The sequence below is a fragment of the Cyclopterus lumpus genome, chromosome 3 (genome assembly GCF_009769545.1).
Source record: "Cyclopterus lumpus isolate fCycLum1 chromosome 3, fCycLum1.pri, whole genome shotgun sequence".
Taxonomy (NCBI): domain Eukaryota; kingdom Metazoa; phylum Chordata; class Actinopteri; order Perciformes; family Cyclopteridae; genus Cyclopterus; species Cyclopterus lumpus.
Genome location: NC_046968.1, coordinates 17,765,395 through 17,785,138, shown reverse-complemented (window position 1 = coordinate 17,785,138; position 19,744 = coordinate 17,765,395). Strand labels below are relative to the sequence as shown.

General features: G+C 39.9%; 2 protein-coding genes across 4 annotated transcripts; both read right to left on the bottom strand.

Moving 5' to 3' along the window:
* Positions 1-1,769: 1,769 nt before the first annotated feature.
* LOC117747706 (hexokinase HKDC1-like) lies at positions 1,770-10,967 on the bottom strand. Of its 3 annotated transcripts, XM_034557128.1 has the most exons (22): positions 10,908-10,967; positions 10,773-10,790; positions 9,491-9,653; positions 9,205-9,362; positions 8,937-9,059; positions 8,758-8,853; positions 8,432-8,531; positions 7,337-7,520; positions 7,072-7,227; positions 6,750-6,983; positions 6,155-6,296; positions 5,876-6,032; positions 5,590-5,738; positions 5,242-5,361; positions 5,012-5,107; positions 4,617-4,716; positions 4,216-4,325; positions 3,942-4,093; positions 3,387-3,542; positions 3,177-3,264; positions 2,255-2,400; positions 1,770-2,132 (listed from the first exon to the last, which is right to left on the bottom strand). In XM_034557128.1, the coding sequence occupies exons 1-22, from the start codon at positions 10,914-10,916 to the stop codon at positions 2,000-2,002; spliced, it is 2,790 nt and encodes a 929-aa protein (XP_034413019.1). In that variant the 5' UTR covers positions 10,917-10,967; the 3' UTR covers positions 1,770-1,999. The 3 variants fall into 3 exon arrangements, with proteins under 3 accessions (XP_034413019.1, XP_034413012.1, XP_034413029.1); XM_034557121.1 differs by lacking the exon at positions 10,908-10,967 and having other exon boundaries at positions 3,942-4,096; positions 10,773-10,835; XM_034557138.1 differs by lacking the exon at positions 10,908-10,967 and having other exon boundaries at positions 3,942-4,054; positions 4,246-4,325; positions 10,773-10,835.
* A 385-nt stretch (positions 10,968-11,352) lies between these two features.
* supv3l1 (SUV3-like helicase) lies at positions 11,353-18,990 on the bottom strand. Its single transcript, XM_034529500.1, has 16 exons — positions 18,506-18,990; positions 18,205-18,282; positions 17,716-17,823; positions 17,490-17,604; positions 17,194-17,362; positions 16,892-17,003; positions 16,318-16,395; positions 15,898-15,989; positions 15,586-15,766; positions 15,116-15,209; positions 14,642-14,761; positions 14,388-14,487; positions 14,186-14,266; positions 13,509-13,685; positions 12,561-12,709; positions 11,353-12,360 (listed from the first exon to the last, which is right to left on the bottom strand). Exons 1-16 carry the CDS (start codon positions 18,783-18,785, stop codon positions 11,949-11,951), a joined length of 2,346 nt encoding a protein of 781 aa, XP_034385391.1. The 5' UTR covers positions 18,786-18,990; the 3' UTR covers positions 11,353-11,948.
* Between the last annotated feature and the right edge of the window lie 754 nt (positions 18,991-19,744).

Sequence of the window (19,744 nt, the reverse complement as noted above, 5' to 3'; positions counted from 1 at the left end):
GTGTCGGCTCCTGTGTCAGTCACTTCACTCTGCCGTACTTCACAAACTGCAGATTCAGCAGCCCAGCTGTGTTTGCTGCATTGAAGCTGCAGAGTAAGTGCATGTGTGGTTTAACTGTGAAGCTACTAGGTCATTACTAGGACAGTAAGGGATTACCATGCTCTGTGTGTGCGTGTGTGTGTGTGTGTGTGTGTGTGTCGTAGCAGCCCTCAACTGGTATCATTGTAACATGTTAATCCCTGACAGATTAGCTTCTGTTTCACTCCTGTTAGCACGCATCCTTTTCCATTTCCTTCCTCCTTTCAATTTGTTTTCATCCTTCCTTCATAGTTTCTTTCGAGTTGCATTGGTTTTGCTTTGCCTTATCTTCTGTATTCCTGGCACTCTGCTGCTTTCTTCGTGTCTTCTTTTTCAACACATCATCTAACCTGTCATGAATGGATTATCATAAATACACTAATCATTGGATTGGATTTTATCCAGTATGCCATTTTGTCAAATTAGTAGTTGGAGATTATAACGCAACACAATACACAACTAATTTCCTAGTGGCCTTAACTATTACACTAACAAAGACATACTATAGGCCTGACCTTATAAGTCAGGTCCTTTGAGTGAAAGTTTATCAGCGATACTGAAAACACGTCTTCAGTTGAGTTGTTGCATCACTTTTCTAAAACATTTCTCCATGTTTCTGTCTGTGTTGCTATTTCAGCATTTGCCATGCAGACAGATCAAATAAAGACACAGGCGAAATGGGCCAGGATCCAGTTAGACAGATAAAGCAGACAGACAGTATGGCCACCAGGCACAGATGCACAGTAAGACAGAGAGACAGACAGGCGATCACAAGGACAGAGAGTCAATCCAGAATGACCGAACAGAGCGCTGGTTGTTTTGATATTTTTGGGAAATGTGGTCAGCAGCATTCCAATCCTCCTTCCGCCCTTCATCAATACTGAAATAGTGCTGACTAACGCAGACACGCAGGCAGGCAGACGCACGCACACACACACACACACACACAACATGCACACACACACGCACAGCATTCTCTAAATAGATTGACATTTAATATATAACAATAATTGAGTTGATTGATCAAGTTAGTGTGAAAGAATCAACTGGTTCAAAGAATTTAAGAATGTATTAACCAAATTCCTGCAGTTTATCACATCATCTAATGTAATAAACACTTCAGAGTAGATTAGGTGTGTGCGTGTGTGTCTGTGAGTGTGTGTGCGTGCGTGCGTGCGTGCGTGCGTGCGTGCGCGTGTGTGTGTGTCAGAGGTGAAGAGACTGTTCAGTTCTTCAGAGTATCACACCACATGTACAGATCACATTTTGACAACTGAAACTTATTATCAGTCTTATGTTGCCGTTACAGTGGTGAACATTATGTTCGTATCCCTTTTTTAATCTCAGATAAAGTGTTAACCTTGAGTAAAAGCAGGGTGTGATTTTATATATGAGCATTCGTTCTCTTTTAAAATGAAGTCCTCAGTCCTGGTATCAAAGGAAGAGAGTCTAATCAGTCCCTAACACTGGCCGTGCTGATTTGGTGATTATTGGAAAGTAGAGGGCTTTGGTTTGGCTTGATGCTCTCAAATACCAAAAATGGCTCAAGAACCAAATATTTTAGGTGGGCCAGTCACACATTTGTTTTTCAATTTAGATATGGTCCATTGCTATTACAGAGCTCACAATAAAACAAGGGCTGTTCTAGTGACAAGTACACATTTTTTGGTTGACAAGCTTTGTTGTGATTTTCTAAAAAACTGTTCATTGTAATTTAATTCTTTAAAAATTAAGAACCAGATTTGAATCGCTGGTAGCAGTGCTTCCATTTTTCTTCTCAATCTTTCAGCACAAATGTCTGTTTTCGTGGGTGGGAAGTCTGTGATGGCTCATGCAGTAAAAACCTGCATGTGTTATGCCCGCCAGGTGATGCTCCTTGCTGTTGAGTCAAAAGAAGTTGTTGGAGAAACTTTCTTTTCAGTTACATCTCCAGCTCCTGTCTGGCCACAGCTGTAATAAGGGCAGCACCCTTCCCGCTGCCTTCTGATGGCAGGAAGGTCATGTCACACTGAGGAGCCAAAACTTTGGCAGTCTCTTGGAGGATGCCGGAGAAACTAGAAACAGCAATGGAAAAAGAAAAAACTATTTAGAAGAGGACTTTTTTAAATAAATAATTCAATAATTATTGTTTTGTTCCTGTAGCGCACCACACCTATTAGAAATATAAATAACTCACTGTGGATGTAGTTTGTAGAGTTTCCCGTCCACCCCTACAGTGATGTTCAGATGGTCCAGTCCTCGGTTCTCTCTGATCTTATCGACCACAGCCGCCATTCCTGCCCCACACAGCTGAGCGGCACGACGTGACACTGCCCCACATACCTGTATAACAATGAAAACCATTATCGAGACAAAAAACACTAAACTGACTGTTGGTGCCACAGTTTGCTGAGCCAGACAATATCATATTGCTTCTGAACCATTAAAAATAAATCTTACTCAATCCTAAAATTATGTTGCAACAGAAAACATGGTTTCTTGAGTCTAAAATGTGTAATTCTTAACCGCTCTCTGGCATTTGAAACATAAAAGAGTCAGGCCAAAGAGTTGCAAAAGATGATATTATCTTTATAATTTTCTTACTTCTAACCGTTGTTTCCGAGGTAAGTTTAACTTACCATTCATGATGGATGCATTGCATTTAGGTCATTAGTTGCAGGATCCTAGATGCTGGCTTAACAAAGAATATTAAATGGAAGAGAGGGATGAAACCTGTGTTTCTCCTAAAATGACTGTCGTAGGAAGTAGACAACATGTGTCCAGTAAATACTTCATAGTAGTGAGTGAGTTAATCGATTTAGACTTAAGTCTTGTAAGAGGAAGTCTGACCGAGGGGGGCTACTAGAGAAGTGAAATAGTATTATTAATGTAAACATATCAAAGATATTTGATTTAAATATATATATATATATATATATATATATATATATATATATATATATATATGTGTTTGTGCTGAACGACCATCAGTTACAGTATAACAAAGAATATGTCCTTATTGTTGCAGTTAACTTTAAATAAAAGTCTGAAACTACACTGAAACAGCTATTCATTAACAACCATGATAAAGTGTTACTCATTAGTTTTTGGTTTTCTACCTCTTTGACAATAATGCTGTCATCACAGGTGCAGTCAAGCCCCAGCTGTTGGAGAATAGATCTGACCTGCAGTAGAGCCAGGCGGTCACTAGGGGGAGACAGCACTGTTACATACGTTACAGTAAAATACAACCCAAATTTACAGTCATACACACTTCTTTTTTTTAAGTATAAAAGTATGTATATGAATACAAACACATGTTCTCCTACCTCTCTATTTGTGACAGGTATTTGGTTTGGAATATTCCAGGTGTTTTTAAAGCTTCAGTGACGTGGCCTCTAAAGAGCAAACCTCCTTTGGTTAAATCCAATAATACCTGACGAACAACTTCTCCTAAATACATCCCACTCGTCAGCTTTTCAAACCTGCATAATCACGAAGACAGAAATCGTGAGATCCACATGAACCATGTGACCACCTCATCGAGTTTCCAACAGGTTCAATTGAAAACACACAGAATCATTGAAGCATGAGACGCATACATATTCACAAAATGAGTAATATAGGGCCTAACACATGGGCACACAACCACATTAACAGAAACATTTACATTTTTTTTACATTTACAGGTATGAGAATGTGCTCGTATATATATATATATTATGTATATATAAGACATACATAAGTTACTGTCCTGAAATCCTGTGACACACACATGCTGATCAAACAATAATAAATCAAATGAAATATGTGTACATTTGATGACCAAGCATAGAGCATCAACAGGTCAACGCACGCACGCATGCACGGTGAGTGTTTCTAACCTTTGTTTTTCAGGGTGCAGTGAGTTTTTGTCAACCTCAATGTCGTACGATGTGATGATGTCATCAAGAGAGCCATCGTCCCCCAATCCCCCCCATTCTGTGTTTATACACATCTTTGGTATCTCCTTTCTCTCTCTTTCTCTCCCATCATCCTGCTGACAGCAGAAACCAATGAGGAGGTTAAATATGTGGGTTATCATCTAAAGAATAATTTAACATCACTACAGCTCACTGACAAACTAAACACGATGAGTGTTTATAAGACTTCTTCTACCTTATCCTCCTCTTGAGGCGCCCACTCCACTCTTTCCATTTTTCCTGTCTTTTCTTTGTTCTTCTCAATGTTCTTGAGCTCCTCCATGTAACACACATTAGTGCCAGTTCCTGTGAAACAGAGTCACGTAGTTTGTATTATCCAAAACTTTACAATTACAATATTCAGAAAATGTTGGTCATGTCAGTAGCTTGTGTTTGGAAACACAATCCAGTGTGCTTAGAAATACACACAAACGTGCATTTGTATTACAGTACTATCTTAACAATTATACCTACAAGACTGACCAGAATCATAAACATAATTAGAGTCTTAACTGGAATAAAAACACAGAGGTTACTGACAACTAGTCAAAATACCATCACTTTGTAAACAATGTAAACACTCTGAAGGTTGCCTACCAGCAATCAGTCCAATTTCACACAGAGGGTCTTCATAGGCACAGCTCATCATGGTCGCCACTGTGTCATTGACAACTGCTGCGATGTCCAAGTCAAACTCCTATAGGTACAAAAATACAGGTGTATACACAAACACACACATGCAGTATACAGGGACTTTCATTTAGTAAATGACTCAGCATCCATTAAATGTACTGCAAGACTGGGTCGGGACCCACAGATGGCCGCAGGAGGTTTTATTATGGTCGCCAAATAAATTAGAAATATTTCTTCCAAGGCCTTTTGTTTAACATGTATATCTGCAGTACAACTTTGAGCCAGATGAGGAAGCCTGAATGTTGCGACCCGGATAAGCTGAAGCTTATGGATGGATGGATGGTTGATTTTCTACTTACGTTGCGTCTCTTGATGGCTTCCCTTAGCATGCTGACAACATCATGTCCTTCACAGTCTGTGGCTTTGAAGCCTTTGGTCCAGCTCACCAATGTGCCCTAAGGAACATACAAAGGTTGAAAAAGGTTACAAAATGGATATTTCTCCTTTTAGTGTCTGTTTACTTGTGTATCTTTCAGAAAACAAAAACAGATTTGAAAAGCTATTAAATGACTCTTATGTCCGCACTGACCGTGTCAATAGCTGTCTGCTCGCAGGGGAAAGAGAAGATGAAGCATGCAGGAAGACGAGCATTCTTCATCCCCATGTAGTCCAGGAAGTCACTTAGACACTGCGCTATAAGATCAAACAACTAGAGATGGACAGAGAAAGATTTTTTTAAATTAAAAACTATTGTAGACTTTTCATGTAAAAAAAAAAAAGTAAGATGTGTGAAATTGTGTGAAATGTGTTTCTTTGCACAGTAATTCAAACTTTTTCTCATCATCTGTAGTACACTAGCCACACCCCAGTTTCATGGTATCCATCTACCAGTCCTTCTGTCTGGATTAGTTAATACTAACACAACAACATGTCCTACCTCCTCTCCACTTCCCTGCATTATCTCCAGTGGTATGGGGTAGATCTTGTGGTAAAGTTGTGAGGTCTGTTGCAGACCTCGTTTAAAATTCACCAGCAACGCTCTGAAGTTTGTTGCTCCCAGATCCAAGGAAAGGTACTTTCCATGCTCTGAAAAACAAATCAAAAATTAGCTTACTGATGATCTGGTTTTACATGATTTGGATAAATTGTTTCATTGGCAATTAAAGTCAAAAACTTTAAACAACTTTGAATTGTTCATTGTGTGTTTAATTTTGGGTTCTGACCGGTGCCATCAGGTGTACGGTAAACAAAAGAAGGCAGCATCTTAATAGCAGAGGGGCCTTTGCTCTTCAGCCCTGCTTCAAGCCCCATCCTCATCCTGGTCTTCACCAACTGGAGCTGCTCTTGGCTCAGTCTGAAGGGTGACAGCATCTCATCCACCTACGATACATGGAAGAGATATTTTATATTACCAGATATGATAGCAGTAATTAGGATTAAATGTGTACACTCGCAAAGACACAAAATGCATACACTATGGAAAACACACACAACATCCGAACCTGTAGCCTTCGGGATGCCAGTCGTTGGGCGACTGCTGAAACCAAAGCAGCTCCTTTGCTGCTGCCGCTGTCTGAGAGGACAAACCTGACATGGCACTCGGGGAGTAGGCGCCGCACTACTTCATGGAGGCGTTTAGGATACCTGAAATGGAAGGAGTCTAATGTTTCATCACTCCTGGTAATCTGTAGCAGCTGCAATGGCATCACTACTATTGTATATTCACAATGTAAAAGTCTGGCAAGTTTATTATTATCTGAGGATCATGCAATCCATCGAGTGAGTGAGTGAGTGTGCACCTCTGTGTCTGTTCACGGCTCATCTTGCATTCTGCTGCAGCAAACTGAATAATATTTTGGCGGCCCAGTTATGGCTCAATGCTCAATGACTTCTCCTGGATATGGTGACTCAGACTTTTTCAAAACAGTATTGAGCTTGTGATAACAAGGCTGTGTGCATCTATAACCACCCTATCAGCTACTCTGCACCCACAATGGGGGGTTAACAGATTGTGGTGTGTTTGGCTAAAAGGATAATTTAAGGTACTCCATAATGTGCACACAGACAATTTTGGTGAATATTTCAAAAATAACCTACTGTGGATGCATCTTGTACACAGTTCCATCCACACCGACAGTGATCCTCAATGTCCTCAAATTCCTGTTTTGCTTAATTCGAGTCAAGATGGCAGCCAGTGCTGCAGCCACCAGATTTGAGGACCTGAAGGACACTATGGTGCTGACATGTTGAACAGCAACACAGTCATCAGATGTTGGCGTCAAATCAAGATCCATGAGAATGTTTCTGGTGTTCGTCAGATCATTTTTGTACCTGAATTAGACAGAGGTGAATGTAATCTTGTGGTTTTACACAGAGAGAGTGTGACACAGACAGGCAGACAGACTGAAAGATAACTCACTCCTCCATGGCCGCTACATGTTCAGTGGTTATTGTCCCTTTAGTCCTCAGGGCATCAGACACATGTCCATTAAACAGCAGTCTGAGTTTAGCCATCTTTAATACAACCAGCCTCACTAACTCACCCAGATACATCCCACTGACCATCTTTTCTAGACTACAAGTAGGAAAAAAGAAACAGAGGGGTTTAAGGTTGATATGGTGTCAATCATGCTGTGTCATATAACATGTCATATCATGAGAAAAGGCAACGCTGCTCTTCTAACATTTGTTTTCCAGGGTTGTTGGAGGCCGCGTCCACATCCCTGTCAAACTCAGTGATGAAATCTTTCAGCGCCCCGTCGTCTCCGAAGGCTCCCCACTCAGTGTTCACACACATCCTGCCCTCGTCTCCCTCCACCAGGTCGACGTGACGCAGCTCCTCCATGTAGCACGCATTGGTGCCAGTACCTAAACACACAAACAAACAAGACATCCATGTTCATGCTATTCAAACAAACCTGCTCTGGTTACTTTACATACAGAACAAGACGTTAAACCTAATCTAACTTTAAAATGAAATCCTAATTTAACTATTATGTAGAGTACACAACCATTCACACAAAACAATCTGTCCCTCTCACATGCATTAATACAGTGATACACTAGAGGGAGCTGCAGTTTACCTACTGGTGAGACCATGTTTTGAAACACATTTCATCATAGCAGGCCCAAATATGTTAACTGTGCAACCTAAATATGCATTCTAATGCTTAGGTCTTTAAGAATATCTCAGCTAAAAAGGTATTACAACTGGTATTTGCTTGGACTGCATTAATTTGTCAAGTGTTGCTTTTTCTGTCCACCCGTGTACAGTACAGACACAGAGAGCATACTTATGGAAGACAAAACTGACACAAAGATAAAACATTACAATGGCTGTTTATCTGGCGCGCACGCACGCACGCACGCACGCACGCACGCACGCACGCACGCACGCACGCACGCACACACACACACACACACACACACACACACACACACACACACACACACACACACACACACACACACACACACACACACACACACACACACACACACACACACACACACACACACACACACACACACACACACACACACACACACACACACACACTTGTTTGAGTGTAAGGAGTTGGAGATAAAGCCTGTAACAATTAGATACAATATACTTATGGTAATTGTTTGTGCAAAAGTCAGATTTAGGAGGCGGTGGATCATTTACATGACATTTAATTTCTTAGTATCACGGTTACCGTCAATACCGGTTTATTCCAACAACCTTGAGTGACTTGTATGAATCTGATGATATCTACTGTAAATATGAATGTACTCACCAACGATGAGTCCGACTTCACAGTACTGGTCATCAACACCGCAGGTCATCATAGTTGCTACAGTGTCATTAACCATGGCTAATACCTCTACATCCATACCCTGCAGGGTGAGGGAATCATAAGGTAACATCAACAACAATATACCTAATGAAGTGCTTCAGAAGAAGTGCAGTCACATCTAAATGATGAAAGTGGGTAAGCTATTCAGAAGAATGAGCTTCTCATCAAAAGTCATGTCTTAGTACCTTTAATGGCCTGTCTAATACATGAAAAAAAGTTTATGGGTCATGTACAGATGTATACTGTCGTGAATACAGGCGTCCTACCCCAGTTCTGTCGATAGCCCCTCTGAGGGCCTGGACCACATCTTTACCCTGAAGGCCTCGAGCCCGAAAGTTTTTACTCCAGTTTAACAATAACCCCTACAGAGGATATACTGATAGTTAAAAAGTAACAAACTGCAGGTGCAGATCATGAAAACCAGATGGATGTTGAGTGTCATTACCTGATTTAAGGTGGATTGTTCACAGGGGAATGAGAAGGTGAAGGCTAAAGGATGTTTCTTCTCCAAACTGATGTTCTTCTCATGCAGGAAGTCCTTCAGAGACTCTGACACATGGTCAAATAGCTACAGACAGAGTCAGACCGAGAGGGAGAGAAGACAAGAAGGTGGTTGAAAATGTTGTTGCTGCTCCCATCCTTGTCCAAAACTCTACACATTTATGTAGCCTTTTCACTTGAATTCTGCATTTTACTGTCCATGTTTCCCGTACCTCTGTTCCACTCCCGATGTGTAGCTCCTTGGGTATGGGATAGGTCTTCTCCACCATCTCCACTCCTCCCCTCTTAATGCCCATGCCCTCTCTCACTTTAACTTGCAGCACCTTAAACCTGGATCCTCCAAGATCCAACACCATAAACTGCCCTTTCTCTGCAGCAGTGGAGGAGAGATGCAAAAATATGTGATCTGTACTGTGTGTATGTATTATATGTTCCTCCGGGAATGCATTGACCTAAAAAATATCTTGAAAAAGTATGAAAACCATTGATTTAATTTACCCGATCCATCAGGAGTGGAGCGGACGTGTGTTGGCAGCATCTTCACCGCTGCTGCAGCATTGCTTTCCACCGAAAGCCCTTTCTTCATTTCAGCCTGGAATCGTGCTGAGATATCACTTAACTGGTCGTCATGGAGATGCATGGCGACCAGACACCTGTCCACCTAAATAATTAAAGGTGAAACAGAGCCAACAGAAGCAAAGAGAAACGATGCAGATTTATTCTTTGTTTTCTATCTTGCCGACAAAGTAATAAACAAAGTTCACACTTACTCAATCTTATTTATTAAACCCTCACATTTTGGATACATTTGTGAAGTTCTTGATAGGGCGAGTTATCCATTATAAGCAAATACACTGGTTTCTTTTATCCTGAGGGTTTGTAAATAGCATTTATAATGTCACCAGTTTTGTTGCAGCATGTGTTCAACAAAAAAAATAACACTGGTATCAAAAGCTTAAAGGTCAATTTGTGGTGAACGGTGACTTAATCCAAGGAGTGAACGTGGAGGAGGAGACTGTGGACTTTTTTGCCACACATGGTGTGAGAATAAACCCTTTCACGCTCAGTCTCACTCTGCATACTCAGCCAATCTATAACTGTTTGGTCATGTTAAGGGTGTAAAGTCACTCTGGCCATGCAGCTGGCTGCATTTCACAGTTTTTGTGTGCGAGTGTGGATGTGTGCAGTGTTCCATATGAGTGTCAATATTTTGTCCCTGAGTGTGTTGATCCCATGTGCACTTAGAGAGGAGTATAGCGACACTGCCAGGGAAAGATGTTAATCATTGCTCAGGAGAGATTAATGGTGACACATTAACGAATGATATCAGCACCATGATCATCTTATTACAGAGCAGGCTGCTGCCTTTTCTTTTGAATAAGATCATGAATATCATGTCTTTATTTAGTAAATGTTCCTATACTGAATGGTGCAGCACTATATTGGTGCAATAAGTTATAAGTACACGGTTTACTTTTCTAAATAACAAAACTGAAGTCTAATAAATCTTTTGGTTGAACTTGCCAACTGTCCATTTACAATGTTTTTCAGTAATTATGTCAGATGAATCAAGGCCAAACATACTTTTTTTGCATGGCAGTTTAGCAAATTCTGTATATTAAAAAAGGTTTGGTTATGTTTAAAATGGCATTTCAGTTTGAACATAGATGACAGCGATCAGTCAATCTCATAATACCTCATCTGCAGTAGTAGTCTCTCTAATGTGAGAATTACTGCTGCTGGAACAAAAGGGTAGTTTAAGTCATGGTGGAGCTCTTACCATCTTGGTGGGATCCTCCTGGAGTTTGGAGAAGAAGGAGGCAATGACATGAACCACAAACATCTTGATTTGCAAAACAAACCACCATGAAAACTCTTCCAGTTGGTTTGTTAATAAAATAAAAGAGGAAAATACATTTTGCATGTGCAACTACTGAAATACAGAAAGTCTGTTTCTTCCCTCCTGGTAGTCTTGTTTTGTACCACTGTGCAAAGAACCACCACTCTAACTCAATGATTAACAACAAGCCAAACCCCTTGATCCCTTGAGCCCATCATTTCCTCCAATCTCTCTGTCTCTCCGCCCAACCTAATCTTTTTTGTTGTCGTTTCAGTTGTTTCTGGTGACCAACAATAAACCTTTACTCAAGATCTGCAGAAACCGCAGGTCAACAAAATATTAGCAAAGAACGTACTCTGCAAAAGGTCAAGGAAATGAGTGACATTTTTCTTTTGTGATGCATCGTTGATGACTATGAAATAATTGTATCTATAAATTCATTTCACTTAGTTTATCATGCGTTTGTATCATTTAGTTACTCGCCGGTGTGAGCTGTATAATACAAAATAAATCAAGGCGGTTTAAAACATACATTTAGTACATTTTTAATCAACTAACATCTTTCCCTTAAAAATACAAGTAAACATGAAAAAATATGGCAATTCAGCTGTATATATAGACACCAACAGGGATGCACTTAATTATATGTATATAAAACGTTGACTAAAACTGCAGTCCATGTCAGATTACTTTCACTAACAGTAATTGCCTAACAAAGATGGATACATGTTCGTGCTTTTTCTGAGGATTTACATTTGAGTCCACTGAGCAAGATGAAAGCAAACTGATTCCTGACCTGTATAACACACACAAACAGTGCATGTTAAAGTGTGTCCTGGTCACAGAGTGGGTTGGGGGTTAGGGCACTGAAACATTGTGTGGACCAAAATGTTGCTAGTCAGTCTACAAGACAACGGCGGGCATGTGGGTCAGGCAGGATGTCCCACAACAATGGGTCTATTTTTTGTCAGCCAAATCCAAGTGAGGGCAGTAAAGTTTGTTGTTGGGCTAATTTGACAGATTTAAATTATTTTAATAGTGATTCTGTGAGTCCTTTAATCCATGTCCAATGACATATCAGTCATTAATCTCAAGTGTTGACCACGTGCATTTCATTCATTTCTTCTTCTTTTTTCTTTTCCCTTTATTGTTATTATTGTGAGGTTCTGTATCAAGAGCGCTCTGATTGATGAATTCCAGCTTTTGATCTTTAGACCACTCCTTCTGAAGCTGCTGGAGCAAATCCGGAGTCAACAGCCCGTCTCTCACCAGGCGACTAGCTAGAGAGCTGTCCATCTCTCCTGAGCCTCTTTGTGCCCTTTGACCTCTGCTGTTGGTCAAATGATTACTGCTGGCACTAGCATTATTACCACCTGCTTGTCCACCCCTGCTGCCTTGTGTCTGTAGTGGGTCAGTGGCTCTGATGAGACGGGTGATATTTCGAACGCCCTGTTGTATGATATCATCAAGTTCCTGCTGGGTTTCCCGAACCAAGGCCGTGTCTGGGAACATGTCCATGAAACGGTAGCTGCAGAGACAGACAAAAATACAATGTTATACTGTAAAGACGACGAAATATGATCACGATAATTAGCTCTGTTTCATCAATCAAGGTCAAGTTAAATTCACTGCACCATGTTTTCGCACACAACCAATAGATGATTACGTCAAACAACAACTTCCCATCATAAAACATGGTAGAAGAAAATGTTAAAAACATAACGTTACCTTAACCAGAGGTACAGATCTAACACATCATGAACAGCTTCCAAGTGAACCAGGTCTTTTATGTTTTTGGGTGCAGACAGAGGCCAGCTGACATGGCGACCTACCCAGTCAAATGTCAGGGGTTCGTCTCGACTGAACTGACGGGCAAACTAAAAGAGAAACAGCCAGATTCAAATTAATGCAACAAAGCTGCAAGTACCACTCTACAAGCAAGAAAGAGCTTTCTTTGCACACATTACCAACACGAATATTAGAAGTTACAGCTTGACCCTAAATCGCAACGGTAACAGTAACTTAATTCTGGAGATAATCTTATTTATCAGTATGACAGAGGCATAAAGTCAGAGCGCAAATGTAAAGTAGCTATAAAAGTGTTTATCATTCCTTGGACTTGAACAATGAAACACATAATCAGATTCAGTTGTCTGATAAACAGAAACATCTCAAAAGTAAAAAAGAATCTCTGCAAACTGATCTAAATAGCTACATATCAAGAAATTTACCAAAAAACACAAGTATATCTGATTGATGATTATAAATCAAATGTTTTGTTTGATATTTCACGATGTAAGTCTCATCTGACCCCAAAAACCCATTGCCATTACTATTAAATCATTTGTACTTTCCACTTCGTGTTGCCTCTGCTCATCAACCCAACCATATCTTCCTAAATGTACAGGGTTCATACACATTCTTATCAATTAACTTCCAACACTCTTCCGTGCATTTCAGGCAAATTTCCAGGACCACACATTCTCTGAAACGTATGTGTAGTCCTGAAAAATGTTAAATCAAAAGGTTGGAGTTTAACGTTATTCCATGCAGAGAACAATGTCAAGTGATTGATCTGCCTAAACATTAGAATATTGTGAAACCATTTACATTTTTCTCAGTCAAGCTTAACTGAAGCACATACTCTTTCATCTCATGCCTTCTTCCCATCCTTACCTTTAGGAAGGAGGTGCATACAAAAGGTTGTTTCTTGTTGATGGGTGCAGTGCAGAAAACGTAGCGGGACCTCAGGTTTAGTGGAATATGCTGAATCATATCAGCCAGAAACTTGAAGTCGTCAATGTTGCAGACAAAAAACATACCGTCCACCTGAGAGAGGCTGACAAATATGTCCTGAAATAGGGGTCACACAATTTGTCAGAATGAGAAGATGAGGCCACAGCGTGCATGTAATAAACCAAACTAGATACTTTTTAGAGTGCAACTTCACCTGGACTTGAGCGTCTTTAACGGTCAGAATTTAGCAGCATCTTATTTGCATTCTTAATGACCATGTACATCTCTTCATGTGCAGCCCTGTTTTGATCCGGTTCTCCCGGAGGGATAATGTGCCATGTCGCTCAAAGCATTCATCATTTCAAAATGGCTTCAGGAAGATGTTACTTTACCGTCTTATATCTCAACCAAACTTCAGGACTAGGAAGTTCACACAATAACGACAGTTCATTATTAATTAATTAATTAATTAATTAATACAGCGACCGTTCGAATGAGCACCTCAAATAAATCAGGCTGTTCTGAGGAACAAATCCCACCCAGAGAGGAATATTTATTTGACAGAAAAAGTCTGAGTAGGTAAGAGAATAAGTGGATGAATAGATGGCTATACTCACGACAAGGTTTGACAGTGTAGCATCAGGTAAATGATAGGCAAACATCTCTATCTGCTCTGCTGTAGGATGGAGACCTGCAGTCTGAGACAGAGGAGGAGAGATAAATAACACTAATTTAAATACTTAAGTTTTCCTCCATATTCTACTGATACTTTTACCTAAGAGTGTGCGTTCGATTGTATGCTTGTGTATACATGATCACCTCTATGGGGTCTACAGAGTGGCTGAGTATTTCCTTCAGAACAGGCAGATCATCTCGGTGCATGGTGGTACCTTCTCCCTCTGTAAACTTGGAGGCGTACCTGATGATGTGACAGAGGAGATGGGTTTTAGAAACTGACTTGAAAGAAACTAAATTGCTTGTTATCAGCCCTGACAGTGATGCTGGTATTGACTTGACTGTGTGTGTGTGTGTGTGTGTGTGTGTGTGTGTCAACTTGTGAAAATAAGACTGACCTCCCTGCGCGGCCAGATATCTGCAGCGCTTGTGATGTGCTGATGGTCTCCATCTGTTTTTCCCCTTTCTCATTAACATTAGGCTTTATCAGACTGTTGAAGATTATACGTTTTATACTCCTTTAGAGAGAAACAAAGAAAAGCCAACAAATTAATAAATCGTGAGCCGAGTTGATGGAATCAATACATTTTATTAATCATGACGCCACTATTACAGTGGCTTCATAAAGCTTAAAGTCTCATTAAAGTCCCGATGTGTAGGATTAAATCATTTGACTTTAGCAGCTCCTAGTGGTGGATGCTGAACATAACAACAAACAATATAATAACTGACTTAAATGTTTCCCAATGATGATTTTAGATCAATATAAATATACAACATGCAGGTTGATATGACATCTGCATAGAATGTGGCATACAGAAAGCTTGAAATATATATATATCATTGGAGTACAGTTTGCATGATGTACTTACAGGTTAAGGCCCATGCCAATAGCATCTGTAGCAACCAGTATCTTACAGGGGTCATCAGGGTCATTGAACTTCTTGGCCTGTGACAGCTTGGTGCCTGTCAAGAACAGAACAACCAAGCTCGGTCTCCGTTTTAAAAGTCTGGAGCACTACTCTTTGTATGATTCTCCATCATACAAAAGGCTCAAACAATAGTTTCTTTGCTTATTTGTTGATGTTTTTGGACAACAGCTGAGTTTATAAGCCAATAAACATGTTTAAAAAATGAACCTACTGTTGATTACTAAGAGTTAATTTACACATGACCTACTCTTTCTTTAATAAACATGCAGACACTTAATGGATAAAAACACAGAGAGGCGGATTTAAAAAAAATCTTAATCTTTTCAAAGACTGGGGACTCCATTGACATATTAGGTATTTTCCTTTCACACAAACATACATTTATCTTAACATCCTTTTAAAAAACTTACCTGGTGGTAAACTCCCATAAATTACAGCACATTCCAGTCCTCTGGCCTCAATCTGTCTGCTTATGGAGTAAATGTCATTTTTACTGAAGCAAACGATGCAATCTCCTGGTCTCAAGTTATCTAATGACTCCACGGCTTGATCCAAAATTTTGAATGGAGTTAACCGCTGGTAGGTGTTGACCTTATTAAGAGAGAGGGAGGAGTGGAGGGGCACAAACACAATGATTAAAACACCCAAACACAATGATTAAAAGAAACAAGTGAATAACATCATTGACTCTTCTCTTCCTGCTGCACATATTACAGCCTCACCTCCATCTCCTCTCCAGTGGTGTACATCAGCTCTCTGATAAAGTCAATGGCTGCGGGTTCACCGCACACATGGATCTCCTCTGCGCAGAGACCTAAACAAATACAAAGATGTCAGCCGCCGAAGTTGAACACATCAATAAATGGTCAAACTAAAAAAAGGGGACAAAAAGATGCAAAATATGCATACATTAGGTTTGTTAGAGGTGTGCTTGTACATATTTTGTTTGTGCGTTTGTGTCAAAAAAGAGATTCAGATTATTTTTCATTGATTCGTTATCATGTATGTGTTTATTGTAATTGCAAATATTCTGTGTGAGCTTTATAGACTGAATGGTAAAGGAAGGTTTTAGATAATACTCATTTGTTCAGTCTTAGGCTAGTGTATTTGAATAACTGTTTTTGAATGCGTGTGTTACAAACCCAGCAGTGCTCTGGTCCAGGCCCAGCCTCTGGAAGGATCTCTGATCATTTGTATTTCATCGATTACAGCCACCTCATCTGAAGACATACAAAAAGAAAAACAAACCCGGGCTTAATGGTTTCGGTGATGCAATCTTTTTGTTTATCAACACAACAATTATTTACATCAGTTCCTAAACTTCAGCATTTCCTGACCAAACAGTGGGTTCTAGTGGCCAAGCAACAATATCAGTAGGTGTGCTTGTGGCTTAAAATGTCTGCTACCTCAAATATTTCATGAACAAATAAATAAATATTACTGCATTCATTTAAGGATAGTGGTTCATTCTAATTAATTTAATTCAAAAGAAATCACAACTTGCACATTTGTCCTATGCAAAGGATTCATTCCATCTTATTTCTTCAGTTTAAGAGAGAAGAGAGTCCACCTCTTAGAAAGAAACACCAGTTATACATTTAGCTGATGCAACCTGATAAGATCCAATTCAATGTGATGTCCAATAGAGGGGTGTTGAGTTTTCTTGTTATATTAATGCTATTAAACAGAAATGTTTGAACGTGTTGGTTTACTTACAAGGTGTGTTGACACTACACATCTCAATGGTACAGGCCACATGACCAGATGCTCGACCGTCTGAGTCCATGAAGGTCCTCTCCTCTCCAGTAACCAAGTCACATGGCACACCCTGGAAATACAACCACAGGACAATAGTCAACAGTACGGTGAGCAAGAGATGAACAATGTCATCTTAAAAACACATACATATAATAGACAGTGAGATAAAAGACATTTGTCGTTGTCAGATTTAATACTTTTTTCCACTTGTGTAGTAGTACTCCAAGACCTTTAAATGATAAAAGACGACAAACACGTACAGCATTGTTGCTCTTTTCAAAGATCTCGTGGGCCAGTAATTTCAGGGGGCCACAGTAGACTCCCGACTTAGCAGCCAGGTAGCGCTGGATGGCGTGGTAGGTTTTCCCACTGTTAGTGGGACCAGCATGGAAAATCACCTTCCTTTGGATGGCACGAGCCTCAGGGTACCTGAAGAACACACACACCAACACATACATAATGTAACCACAAAGTAATATTGTACATATTACTACACAGGAGTAGACTATTTCTGTGACATTCATATAGAGACACAGACAGGCTCTATGATACGTACCAGTTAGCAGGGACTCTGAGGTCTGAGATCTTTCTCAGGTCATCCATACAGTCCAGCATAGGAAAGATTATCTTGGCATGACGCATAAAGTACGGGTAGATGTCATCAACATGACCTGTATAACAGCAGACGTTAACATTGTTTATTGTTTGAATTTAATAAAATGTATTAATGTGATCTCTTGACACAATTCCATCTTGAGGTTAAATTAAAAATTAAAAAAAACCTGCTCCAGAGCAGATGTCACTAAGGATGATGTGCAGATCAGCGGGGAGTGATGTAACTTCCAGGACAAACTTCCTGAAGCTAATGAAGGCCTGGTGGAACAGACGAGCTGCGCACACACATATAGACATGATTAGACACAGCGACAGTCTGGTTATAACTCTATGCTATGGTGACACAACTGCCTTTCAGCTTTATTTATTTATTTTTTCAGTGAATGTACGTCTTAACTTTTCTGGTTCTCTCCCCATGTATGTGTGATCATATTTTGAATACTGATTGATGCTTTGAATTTATTTATAATGGAATGTGAACAAATATCTTTACATACAGTTTCTATGGAAAAATAATCTGGAAAATGGTCTACATTTCTACAGAGCTTTTATCCAAAACAATCTGCCTCTAATTAAACAGACATTTTTTTTGTTTAAATCAGAAACATTTACAATATATTGTCAATTCTAAAATAAATAGTATATTTATTTCTCACCATCCAGGCCATGGTCTGATGCCATCTTCTGCATCTCCTTCTTCTTATAAAACCGATTCAGAACTTTCAACAATTCACCTGAAGCAGAGAAACAATCAGAACATAAGTTTTAAGTCTATTAACAGTGAGACAATTATACACACACTGCGTTTAAAATACTGTCCATTTGAGAGATCTCAGATAGTGTTGACACACAGAAAAGCAACAGCACACGTTAATTACCACCTCGTTGTCTGAATTGCTGAATAATTCCACTTACACTAAAAAGTCAAGACCTGCTCAAGTAGTTAGATTGACTCACTTTTATGAAGTGGTTGCGTCAGCTCCAGTCCCACACTCCCATCTCCCGAGCAGTCCGTCTTCAGAGAGATGGGGACAAACAGAGACGTGTCTGGAGGTTTTTGAGAAGAGCTGTTGGATGAAACGTGGATGCTGCAAACCACCGAGCCCGCCTGACGTTGTTTGTGTAAGAAACCAGACCCAGAAGACGCATGACAGGTGCCAGCAGTGGTGCTTGTAGTCCGGGTCCTAATGTGGCGTTGAAGTCGAGAAAACAAATACATACACCGGTTTACTGACATCGCTGCGAGTAGTTTGTACACCCAGGTGTTGGCTCCTCCTGCGGGCTGCGTACGAAGCGTGTGCTACTGTAGCTCCATGCTGCTCAGCAGGTCTACATGTGTGAATTACACAGCACCAACTTCACCAGAGGACGGTCAACAAAACTCTCTTCCTGCTAATACAACGTGGAACAGGACCAGTCGCTGTATAGCTGTCTACACAAGTGCCTGTGTTGATATTGAGCAATAACATACTTATTATTCAAAACATATTGACAGTTACTCGTTAAAATGATTCAGAGTTATTCGATAAAATAGTATGAGCGAACATTTTTATTTTTAGGATACGGTGTAGCAAAGTAAAACACAATATAAACAGGCATAAAAGGACTTCACTATAACTGAACCCGAAGATCGTAAATACAACACTGCAGATTCTTCGCTGTCTAACAAATGTCCCGTTTACAGCGTCTCTTTGAATACTTATCACCTGCCTTGAGTAAAACGATCTTTGAAGGTTGTTAATGACTTGCGTTCACTTGGTTGAATTCTTCAGAAAGGACTTTATATTTGTTGTTTCCACAATTGAAAGGATGCATACTAGTAGACCAGTATGTCTGGTAAATTAGATAAGGCTTGTTAATAAAAAGCCATGATGAAAATGAGTGTCTATCATTCCATATATTTCTCTCTACTATAATTAAAAACAAAGGAATATAAAAGTTGTTATTTTCTAAATGCATCTTTTGCTTTTGTCTATTAGCAGGCCCGTGGCAAGAATTAGAGGTAATGCCTAAATACACCCCAACACCTGCCCCCAGAGAACATTGCTTAGTACGTAGTCATAGTTTTTATATGGGCAATGTATTTTAATATCTAGCAAGCAATTAAAGTCTCTCTGAAACCTCTCATATACTTTCACCAGATGGAAATCAATTAAAAAAGCCTTAAGCAGACAAATGTAAATGATCGTATTGAAT